This window comes from Rhopilema esculentum, unplaced genomic scaffold (genome assembly GCF_057945365.1).
Source record: "Rhopilema esculentum isolate cy_ngs unplaced genomic scaffold, ASM5794536v1 HiC_scaffold_23, whole genome shotgun sequence".
NCBI classification, from domain to species: domain Eukaryota; kingdom Metazoa; phylum Cnidaria; class Scyphozoa; order Rhizostomeae; family Rhizostomatidae; genus Rhopilema; species Rhopilema esculentum.
In genome coordinates this window covers 325657-336905 of record NW_028300834.1, presented here as the reverse complement: position 1 = coordinate 336905, position 11249 = coordinate 325657, and the positions used below count along the sequence as shown (strand labels likewise).

The following is an 11249-nucleotide window of genomic DNA, read 5'->3' as shown; positions in this document are numbered from 1 at the left end:
CAGTTAGATAAAGAAAAGACAACCATGTTATATTTCCGACAAGATCTGGAATTTTCTGATAAAATAACTGTTTAGCTTTACAGGGGTTTTTTCGCCTGCAACCAGCTGGGGGTCTATATGGTCCTATAAAAACCACATACCAGATTGCACCCCAGCTTGTTTTCGTGACCAACGCATCATAGCTAAAAAAGGTTCATATTTTCTGTGAATATAAAGAATTTTATTCTCTGTAAGTCATTTTCAATGTGTGTCTGTTGAGAAAAATTGGGGACTTACACTTCCGAAAAGCTCTCGTGGTTTTGCTAGTTAACCTAAAATTAGCATATTTTAGTTAAGTAACATCTCTTTTTTTATCATGAACATTTGGTGGCAAACTTAGTCTATACGAAAACAGCGAAACATATAATTGTTTGCATCCCTGAATGTATAATATACGAAGAGTTGGGACGAAATAATAATGTATTGCTAAAAAAGTCGAAGGCAGCCTGTATAATAAGTGGTCACAGAATATTTCAAATAAATCGGTTTGCCTCGGTTTCGTTTGCTCTCATGAATCATTCCGCAAGAGAGGTTTTAAACTGTACCTGAGAAGTGAGCAAGCTGATGAAGGCAGTGAAAAATGGTATGTTGATTTGTATTTTGGTTGCAATTCTTGATAGCTGCATCTCAGTAGATACAAAATGATTGCCTTAAAAATAATGCCCAATCTTTTGCCTAGCATATTTATAAGCTTGTTTCCAGGTCGACCTGGTTAGACTAACAATACAGTCTATGATCCACGTGTGTGTCTGTGAAACATCGTGCCATCTTTTTTTCATGGCATCTGTTTTACTTATCTTTATATCGATGTTTATCTACCGTAGCTAATAAAACCTTTTTATAGCTTTTTGTGTTGTTGGTATGCAAGCTAAATCTGCTGAAATGGTTGCCAACAAAACTAGCTAAATGATTGATAGACAATTTTCTCGAGATCTAACAAGGGAAAAATGATTGAATTAGTTTTATGCTGTATGATATTGAACTGTTTTTTGTGCGAACAAGAAAAGACTCTCCCTGATACATATTTGCTCTTTTAAAGGCAATTCTTGGTATCCAGTTTGTTATAAGCTTCACAGCTGCACTGTTTATGCAGAAGTTATCACCATATTATTCTTTGGCAAGATGGATCTTGTGCAACAAGTAGGTATTTCAACAAAACAACACTTTGAAAAGCCTTTTGCAACAAGAACCTACTTTGATAAAACTTCTCCCTTGAAAAGATTTCAATTCACTGAATTGCTGCTCCAAGCTAGACTTTGCATGGAAGATCTTCTTCAAGCAATTTTGAATATAAGTGGGCAGAGTCAGCGAGGTTTGTATCTTAATTAAAATAGATTAGTAAGGATTTTATTAAAAATGTTAGGTAAGGCCTTGTTCAAAGCAAGCTGTTAGGTTTTTTACGAAGGCAAGCTTCTGGTTGTAAGCTTGTGTCCAGTGGCTTAGCCTGAGCGCAGAACTTAGGCATGCAGTAACATAAAATATACGGCTATGTTGAATTAATGCAATTGTAATTTCAGCTTCTTAAAAATTCAAGTGGTAATTAATGATAATCATGATGATAAATTTTGATTTAGAAAGTACCAAATTATTTGTACTCTAATTCTAATCAATTTAGGTGTCTATTCTCTGCATCAAAGGCTCAGACACAAGTTGGAAAGTGAAGGGGGGCCAAGGGGAAAATTATCACCCATGCGAAGAGTTTTTGAAAAAAGCTCAATTGTTTTGCAAAATTTTTCAGAATACCTCCTAGTGCTAAAACCATTTTGCTAAAGATCTTATTCATATTCCTCAAGAAAAGGCATCACCTAATGCCCACCTAATGTAAGAATTTTTTTATGCTATAATGCAGCTGGGGATTCCCGCAAGGAGGAGCTCTACACATTATGAAATTGTTAACACACCGCAGAGCCTAGGCGAACAGGAGCAAAATTTTCTGCTCATTTTCTACTCTCATAGTTTACAAAGATGACAATAATGAGTTGTGAGGGTTGTTAGAATTGAAAATGCTTACATGTGTAATGGTTTCAGAAAGTTGTTCCTTGCAAATCATCAACTGTTTGGCAAGGCTTGCGCTCAGGTCTACCGCATGCCCTGGTCTGTAAAATATACTGGCAAGCCTTTTGACTTGAATTACCGAATGCAGATCATGACAATTAGACTTTGGCCCCACTTTGACAAAACTTTTTCTCTTTTTAACAGTCACATAGGAAAGAAAGGAAAATAATGAATTTGAAATGATGTATCACGCAAAGAATATTCGCAAAAAGCAGCTTATAGGCAGAGAAATGTTGTAGATTATCAAATATTTGGGAATGCTTGTGCTCAGGTCGACTGCAAGCTCCAGTCCGGATAATTCTTACTTCTCGCATTGAGCCTTGCATGTTTCTCTCATTTTAGACAGGCAAAAAGAGTGATGTGGAGGGGCTTCAGTTTTTCAGATTTTTCAAATTTCACAACTTTTAGCGATCTGTTTACTTAGAAAAATAGCCAATTGGCATGTTGGCACTGGAGTTCACTGCATGCTAGTCATGACCAGAAAAAGAAACCTTTTTTTGCGGAAAATGTTATGCATTGAATTTAACACTACAACATATTTATTACCGGTAGAAGTGTTGCAAGAATTCTATAATTTGTCTAGAATTTTTATGTTCGCGCCGCAAGCCTAGCATACATAGACGCTACGCCACTGCTTGTGTCTCATCCTAAAATAGTTTGTGATGCAGTTTTCAACCATGCTATTCATTGGTATAGACTTCAAAATTCAAATTATAATTGCAGAATGTAGAATACTACAGTTCAGTCAAGTTGATGCTAACCACCAAACTTTTCAATTTATGCACTGGTTTCAACTTTTTGTTCTAAGCGCCCTTGGGCTCAGTAGCTGAATTGTCAAGCTTTCTATTTGTATCTCATGAGGTTAGAGTAGCCCCAGTTATGCTTTTCAGAAGGGGCATATCTGTTTTCCTGATATATGCCTGTTGAAAAATTTGTGTCTAACTTGAACTTAAATTGGACTTGAGAAAGTTTATTTGCAAGATAGCATTGATTGGTAGACAGATGCAAGTATAATTGTATCTTTCTCATTTTCCATGTCATTTTTAACATAATTTCTTTTTAACTTTAGATTGTACCGTTATTTATATCCCAGTAATGATGCCCTGAAAGCCCTTGCTGGCAGAGTAGTTACCAAGCCTGTTAAAGGAAAAAGGAACATAGACTCAAAGTGAGTGAATATCTTTTCCACAAGGGTATAAGCAGCTCTCTTGAATGAATTGGGTTAAGTAGTTTTTAAACTTTTTTGTTATCCATGCTCTCAAAATCAGTTCTGTGATGTAGTTGGTTTGGTTCAGGCTCATAATACATGCAAGGCATGCAATATTTTCATGAATAATGATACTTTTCCTGATAAATATTATATAACTAAAAAAGCAAAAAAAATTGGTTATTAGCACTGTGTTTTAACATTTCTTTGTCTGGTTTATATTTTATAATTTTAGTTTTTTGTTTTTCTAAAGAAGCTCCACAAATCTGCTGTTTCTTTTGCTTTTATTGTGTTTTTTAGAGTTTGTGAAAAGTTATTATTTTTTTCCTTGTATCATAGAAAAAATGTTTCAAATGGAGGACAGGTAGCAAGAAACATTGAAACATTCACCATCCCTTGTAACCTTGAGATAACACTTGAGCAAGCAAAGGTCTGTAATGATGTAATTATTTATATAAATATTAGCAAAATATAAGCAAGCTCTGTTTTTTCACAATGTATCTTAGGTAGAAATGCATCTGTTCATCTTTGATAAAATTTAACAGCAGAAAAAACATCTGAAGGCATCTACTTCAGAATAAATGCCAGGTAGCCAGAAGAATGCATAGCTCATACCACACCATGCCAGACCATGCTGGGACATCAAACCATATGAAACCATATCAGGCCAAACTTACTAACAAACTAACAAAACTAAGACTAGGTACTTCTTATAGATAATGAATAATGAAATTCTTCTTTTAATTAAACATTTAGAAAATAATTTGGGAACCTTTAACCTATTATCTCGCAAAAGTTTAAATACTGTTACCACCCATTGCCATATTGGTGTATTTCAATCTTCCTCTTATGTCTCATTTTACGGAGAAGTATACTTGCATCATAAAAATGTAAGATTTATTTTTCTTCCTAAGGTGGAAGAGGTTGATTTATACACACAGCATCGTTATCAAGATTACAGATGGCTTGTTGACATAAGCCTTTGCGCCTTTGTCGTCTATTCATGTGTCGAAATTGCAGTTCTTTGGAAGAGTGAAGTAAGGGCTCAAGAGTTCAATCTGAGTCTCGTCTGGTGTTTGATGATCGTTTGTTTTGCAATGTATCCATTTCACTTGTTAACAGAGAAGATATTTTCTATAGATACTAGGAGAATGTTTGGTATAGGGTAATATTAGGTATTTTAAGGTTGCTTCTTTTTGTTATAATTTGTAGTTTCGTTAGAGCAGGAAGGATGATTAATAAGAAGCAAGAGGAAATTGACACTGTTCTAGATGTGCAACCACTAAGGGGTTTTTAAGGGGCTGTATTTGCTTGGTTCAGTTCATCTGATTTTCCAAAAGTGGAAATTGACCTTCGAAACTGTCAGTGTATGATAGGCTGACAATGTTTTGTTGATTGTTCGTAGTATTCTTTCCCAATTCTACATAACCTCTTTGAATCTGGTTTTCGTATTTTGATCCTTTAGAATATTTAGAATAGATGTGAAATCTTAATCTTCAAGCCAAACGATTTTTTTCTTGCAGCTTTCAGTAACTCTGCAAGGCCATAGACTTTTCAACTTATACAGAACCCTCCAAAATTATTTGCACCTAAACCCATGTTTCTGTGATATTTCCATTCTAATATACTCTTCCAGGAGGTTTGGAAACGACTAAAGCCAAAAGCAATGCTCAAATTGAAATCTGCCAATGTGGCTATTGTCTGCTAAACTTTGTATGTTGTACTTCCCTAATCGTTTGAACAGAAAAGAGCTAGCATCTCTAACTGCAGCTTACTGGCATGGCCAGGATTCAGGTGAAAGAGCAATGTGCATATCGTTTGGTTTGTTCTTCCTTGTTCTCTCTATGGGAGTCCTTGTTATCGATGAATCTATTTTGGAATTTGGGCTGGAAAATGGTAAGTGGTCTTCAAACTGAAAGCCTTCATAAAATGTCTTTAATCGAAGTAGTGGGAAACAAGAAGTTGCTAAATTCTAAGCACAACAGAACGGGAGTGCTACTTTGCTACTTGCATCCTATTACGTCCAGTGACCATGGAAATAGGAGGGGGCTGACTGTCTAAATCTGCTAATTATTCTACAAATGAGTTTTAGACTATACATTGAATCTGTTTGTTTTTGGCTTGTAGCATCTGGAGCCCCCAATCTTTTACACCTTCCCCTGCGATTTGTAATATTCCGGCTTGCACTTGTTTCGTAGCCTGAAGAAGCTCCATAGTTCTCTTTCAAAATTTTTGTTACTAGGAAAGGTCCGATACCTTGAAAACATTGGATGGTCTGTTGCTTGTGTGGTCTGGTATTTGGTTCTACCGTTCAATTTCTTTTTATACAATAAAATTTTATGGAGAGGCCCCGTTACCCCGATTAGCAGTAGCTGTTCGAATTTATTGCCAAATGTTTGTAAGGGCCTGATTTTATTTTGAGTACTTATGTATAATTTATAGCTGTCAAAGTTCTATGAATTTCACAAGCTGTGGTATTCAACTGAAATATTATGTCAAGTAGGCAAAATTAGAAAATATTTAATGATCAAATATTTAGTGATTCACATTTGATAAGTATCACTTCAGCTTTTGTCGTGTTGTATTATTGAAATTTGTCTATGATATGTATATGTATATATCTTTTTACGAAAGGTTATAAGAGTTTCATGGATAATTTGATATCGTGTATGAAAGAGCTAGGCTTTACCACAAGGTTTGTGGATAGTTAATGTACTTTTTATTTACGAATAGCTCCTTTTAAATGTTTATAGGTGATGGTTTTTTTCTGCATCTCTATATTACATATCATCAAGAGTGTCTGTTTTACAAAGTTACAAAGTGCTCTTGACATTTGAATGCTAGTAAAATATGGCCAGGATAGATATTCTTAAGTTTAATTGGGAAGATTAGAGACAAACAAAGAGAGGGATTTCTGTGGGAAGATTTGAGTAATATATAGGGAGGTTTCTTGTCATTTCTATAAGAATGTCTATTAGAGAAGAGCTAAAGTTAAAATCAACGATCTATTAGAGTTTTGAAATGGCTGATTATTGTTTGCAATGAACAATGGTCTCAAAATCTGATGAATGGACGATTATTAGGCCCAAACGTAAGAAAGTATTGTAAATACTTAAAAATAATTCTAGTATGTCTTAGAATATTACGGCAGTGTTTTAGAAAATTCAGCCGTCTTTAAAAATGAAGGATAAAATTAAGGTATTGCCTGCTAGAATAAATACTTGGCTAGATTTGGAAGCAAAATATGTTAACTATCAATATAAACTGATTTGTCAAGTATATATTGTCTTTAAGGCTGTCTTGAAAAGCTACTTAGATCTCTTTGCCTACATCTACATTACTTCACCTAATTGATAATTTATTTTGTTTTGATAATGTTCATTTAGAGAGCCCCCTCCGCTATGGTCATTCAAACTAGCCCTCGCAGTGATGTCGGCCTTGGTTGGAGCTTTCGTTGGGTTCCCTGGATTGCGATTGGCAAACATGTACTTGGATAGTCTATATTACCACGAATCACAGCCTCTTTTTCAGTGAGTTTATATTTTTGAACTCATCCTGCCTCTGTTTGATTAAGATTTTGCCTTCGTGATTACAGTTTAACGATACTGTTCTTATTTTGTTAGCTTGATAATTTTGGAAGAGTAAAGGACAAATTCGTGTAACCTAAGAACATTTACTGGTTTCATAGAAACGGTATGATTTTGCTGCCTCGAAAAAGTGATAAACTCTGTGGTATCTCAAGATTTTGCAAATTTTTTTCTTTATGATGCAGCAAAATGCTGCATAGGTAACTCCGGGGTATCATTGACAACAAATTGACGAGGAAACAAACATATGTTTTTAGAATCTTCGATTTTGAAATATTAATTTCAAAGACAACAATTTGTAATGGAAATGTGATTGATGCCCGTATAAAAAGGCAGTTAAATCTTTCCAAAATTGGCTAATTTATGGCCAAGAGCACAAGCAGCTTCCCCTTGGTTTGGGCTTGGTTCTAACGTTTATGAAGCAGGTCAAATCAACAAAAATTCGATTGTTAAAAGCAGGTTTCTTTGTTTTGAACGATTGATAAAATAGATTTTTAGATTTTTCCTTAAATTATCTGTGTATTCGTTTTACAACAGAATTCCTTTAACGCGTAGCAATTACATTTGATAAACACTTAGTTTTGTAAATATTTAATTGCCTTGCTGATGGTATTTCACGTGCAAATGATTTAATACTGAAGCTTCTTATCAAATTATTCTAGCCAGTAGAGCTTTGTCATGGTATTTATTGTTTTCGTGGGTTTTAGGGTGCTCTTACATGCAGCATTTATTGGGCCTATTTTACCAGTTCTTGCTTGGATACGCCCTCTTGCAAGGGAAAATCTGGTATCTTTGGATGCTAACTCACAGAATTCGCTATCGTAAGTATCTGATATAATATGAGCATTTCGCTTTAGATTTTAAAGATTAGAACAATTCTTAATCAGCAGTCTGATTAAATGGCCGGAATTTCGGGAAACATTTCCGTCCCGGATTTTGGTCAGGACGTTCTTTCTCGTGAACCGCAAAGCTGTTCTTTTCTTTGGTCCAAAACTTAACATCATCTTTAAAATCATTGTAGAGATACATATTATTGTTCAACTTGAATAATGAATTATTGTTTTAACCGTGCAATGCCCCCTTAGAGACAAATCATATGTGTCTGGCCCCCGTGCTCTTTTGAAAAGTGGAAGAAAACGTGCAACAGCCTCGGAATATTTTCTGTATAGAAAAAAATCAAATTCTAGCCATTATTTGGCTGGAGTTGTACTAATTTCTAACTGTAAAAAGTGGTTATGGTAACGTTCATAGAAGTGTAATCCCAGTTTTGTACAGTTTAGCTTCTAAAGGCCCGTTCATATGAGGTTTGGTAGCTCACTCAGGCTAGGTAGCCAACAAGGATGTGATCAGCCTACAAAGTAGTTTGTACTTGAAGCTTAGATTTTGTTCATTCGAGGGGCGGGTTTGCTTAACTAGGCTATATCTCACTGCTGAGCCGCGCGATATTCAACCCAGGCGGGATAGACACCTCTCACATAACACGATTAAATCAGCCAACCCAGCGTTAAGGGAAAAACCTCGCTAGCTGCGTTGAGGGAAGAAACTCTCTAATAGGGTGTCTAATCTTATATGAACAGCCCTGCGATAATAGTCCGTCAAGGATTGAATGTATCATTTGTTTATGTACTCAAAGAAAATGAATACACCTAGAAGATGAAAGTTTGAATCATTAGAAAAAGATGTTTGTCTTTTTTCGTTATTTATTTTAACTCTCTCCACCATCCAAACCACCCTTTGATACATGTCTTGTCTCCTTTCGCCTTTGATTCATTGCCTATCGCTGTCTTTGTTTCGCAGATTAACTACTGAGAATTTTCCAAAAGCACGAATCTTGATAGTTTTATCAGTGTGCTTGCTACGAATGGCAATGACAAGAACGTCCCTGCAATCCTATTTGAACATGGCAAATGAACGAGTAAAAAAGTTGCGTAAGGAGACTGGCAAGATAACCAATGTTCAGCTGCAGAGCAAGGTACGTTAGCCTCTTATTCCACCTAAAGTAAAGATGTCATTGGACTCCCGGTGTACCACCTTGAAAGATATATGCTTTTGTGCTTAGAGCTGGATTGATTATCAGTTATTGATTGCATTATGCATGAAGCTTGAAAAAGAAACTTAGCTCCTGATCAAAGCTTGTACTGCGCTGTTAACATGGTGTCGTCGATCTTTCTGCAGCATCCCGGTTAACAGTAATCTGTATTCGTTAAAGATACTTTTGTATGGTAGCTGTGTGTGACTGACGTAGAGCAATTTCTAGTGTCCCCTTAACAAGATATAAGGAAATGATGTACTTAGGAAGTAAGAGTTAAATTATGGCCTATATCTACCTGTTTTTAGTTTTTTTCCCGCAAATTAGATACACCCCACTAGATTCTCTGTTCTTTATCACCCCCCCCCCTAAAATCCACATTTTTTGTTAAGCATCTGTGAAAGTTTTTAGTTATCCAAATAGCTGTTTGAATTCAATTAATTTTTGTTTTACACTTATGATTTCACCGGCACACGCATTTTTTTTCTGGACATTGAAATCCTACCATTTTTATTGAATCTTAGAATCGAGCGTGACCAGCCTCGATTATTTCGAGCTACAGCGCACACGATAGCTTAGCCTGCGTGCGGACTCTGCGCGCTGTTTAACGATTGCTCGCATTTTCACTGGGTATAAGGAGCATGTCCCTTCCTGAATTTAGAACGCTTGACATGCCCAAATTTTTCTCAGCGTTGAATTGACAGAATTTTCCCGTTTGTCTTACAGGTTGCAAGAATATTTTTCTACATGTCAACAGTTGCATTACAGTATCTTGCTCCAGTAATTTTGATTTTCTTTTTATCGTTATCCTGGTTATCAGTTGGTAAGTGAATTTTTAAAAATTAATTTATTTAACAATTTATGCTTGAAAAGTTTGAGTTGCTTTTCATATTTTGAAATTCAATTTCCAAATGTAAGTTTCTTTAGTCAGAACCAGATGTTTTTGTGATCAGTTATCCAATCAGAGGCAGTTTTTTTGCGGGATGGTAACGAGGCAGGCCACGCGGATTGTTTCTTTCTTGAACAGATGCCGGAGAACTGAAAAGGTTTTCATACGAATACGTCCAAAAAGTGGTTTCCCGAAAATCTTGATATACAGAGTAGATTTTTCACTGAAACGATTTTGGTTGACGAGACCCGAAGAGTAATAACGCGATGATGGCTTCTCAGATCTTCCTTGTTTGGGATTATTTGTGTTTATTTAAGTGTCAGCAATATCACGTTGGAAGAGGAGATGTACATTTTCAAGATTTTCGGAGGAGCAAGAAAACTCAGCTGTATTTGGTTCTCATAACTTTGAACTTTTGGAAATTCCATCCTATTTTTTCTGCAATCATTTATCCCTCTGTGCAAGGACCTTGTTTTTTACATCAATACTTGGCATTTACCATTTCAATTTTATAGCATTTATATCTGAAACTTTTTGCTATATTGACGAAATGTTTCCCCGCGTTTGGTTCATGCTTGGATACTTGATGCCAAGGTGCTTAATTGCGCTGTGAATTGCGTGCGGTTCTTTCTCACATTTCATAAATTTCTTCAACTTGCCAAACTTATGTTGAAGTAGTATCATATCTTGTTTGGCAGCATCATTCCACAAATATATCAATCTTGCTTACTTACTTTGGCATTTTTTTATTTATGATTTAACTTTGTAGCATCGCAGGGCTTCTTTGTTTTCAAAGCACTTCCAAAGTGTCTCAAAGCGTCTTATTAAAAACAGCTTTTCTGCAATCACAAATTAGAAATTTTCGCTTGAAGATGAAATTTGAATCAATGCCACTTTATATCTACAGCATCTCTTCGACACTACTTTCACAAAATATTCATTCTATGTTCTTTATTATTCAAAGAGAGATATTTTCTTAATCATTGATTGAAACATTGGCTAACTCCGCACACTGCCATGTAATACTTACATTGCAACCATGCAAAAATACTGTATCATATAAACACGTAAGCTGTCGCCCTGAAGTACCACTATTGCTTTTTTAGATGCTGCAGGCTCAACCCCCGCGTCTGTTGCTTTTAATGCCACTAGCAATTCAACGGTCTTCTCAGAAGGAACTAGATACGTAGCCGTCCTTCGCAGGGCATTTTACTGCGGGGAACTCATAAAAGGACTTGTCTCGTATTTCACATGGTGGACATCGCTTACATGGTTAAGCACATCACTGTTCGGTGTTTGCTATTTACGAACCTTTAATAGTTAATGCTAAACATAAAATCTGTAGCGCCATACGTTTTAGAAGACTCGTTTTGTAAACGTTTTGTAAAGTCATCTGAAGAAACTTTTAAATTATTGTCTAGATCTTGATTACCACACAGTGTG

The 11249-nt window shown here is 35.7% G+C and overlaps 1 protein-coding gene across 1 annotated transcript; it reads left to right on the top strand.

The window, feature by feature from the left end:
• Positions 1 to 171: 171 nt before the first annotated feature.
• Positions 172 to 11228, top strand: LOC135691269 (transmembrane protein 161B). The gene is made up of 12 exons (XM_065209080.2): positions 172 to 622; positions 1079 to 1179; positions 3164 to 3262; positions 3641 to 3731; positions 4216 to 4400; positions 5046 to 5197; positions 5936 to 5996; positions 6688 to 6831; positions 7596 to 7709; positions 8686 to 8860; positions 9644 to 9740; positions 10913 to 11228. Exons 1-12 carry the CDS (start codon positions 620 to 622, stop codon positions 11128 to 11130), a joined length of 1440 nt encoding a protein of 479 aa, XP_065065152.2. The 5' UTR covers positions 172 to 619; the 3' UTR covers positions 11131 to 11228.
• The last annotated feature ends 21 nt before the right edge of the window (positions 11229 to 11249 follow it).

Excerpts from the sequence above, each read along its gene's own strand:
- LOC135691269 (XM_065209080.2), top strand. Across the intron at positions 6,832-7,595 it reads GAATCACAGCCTCTTTTTCA|GGTGCTCTTACATGCAGCAT; the intron begins GTGAGTTTATAT and ends CGTGGGTTTTAG. Across the intron at positions 9,741-10,912 it reads GTTATCCTGGTTATCAGTTG|ATGCTGCAGGCTCAACCCCC; the intron begins GTAAGTGAATTT and ends TTGCTTTTTTAG.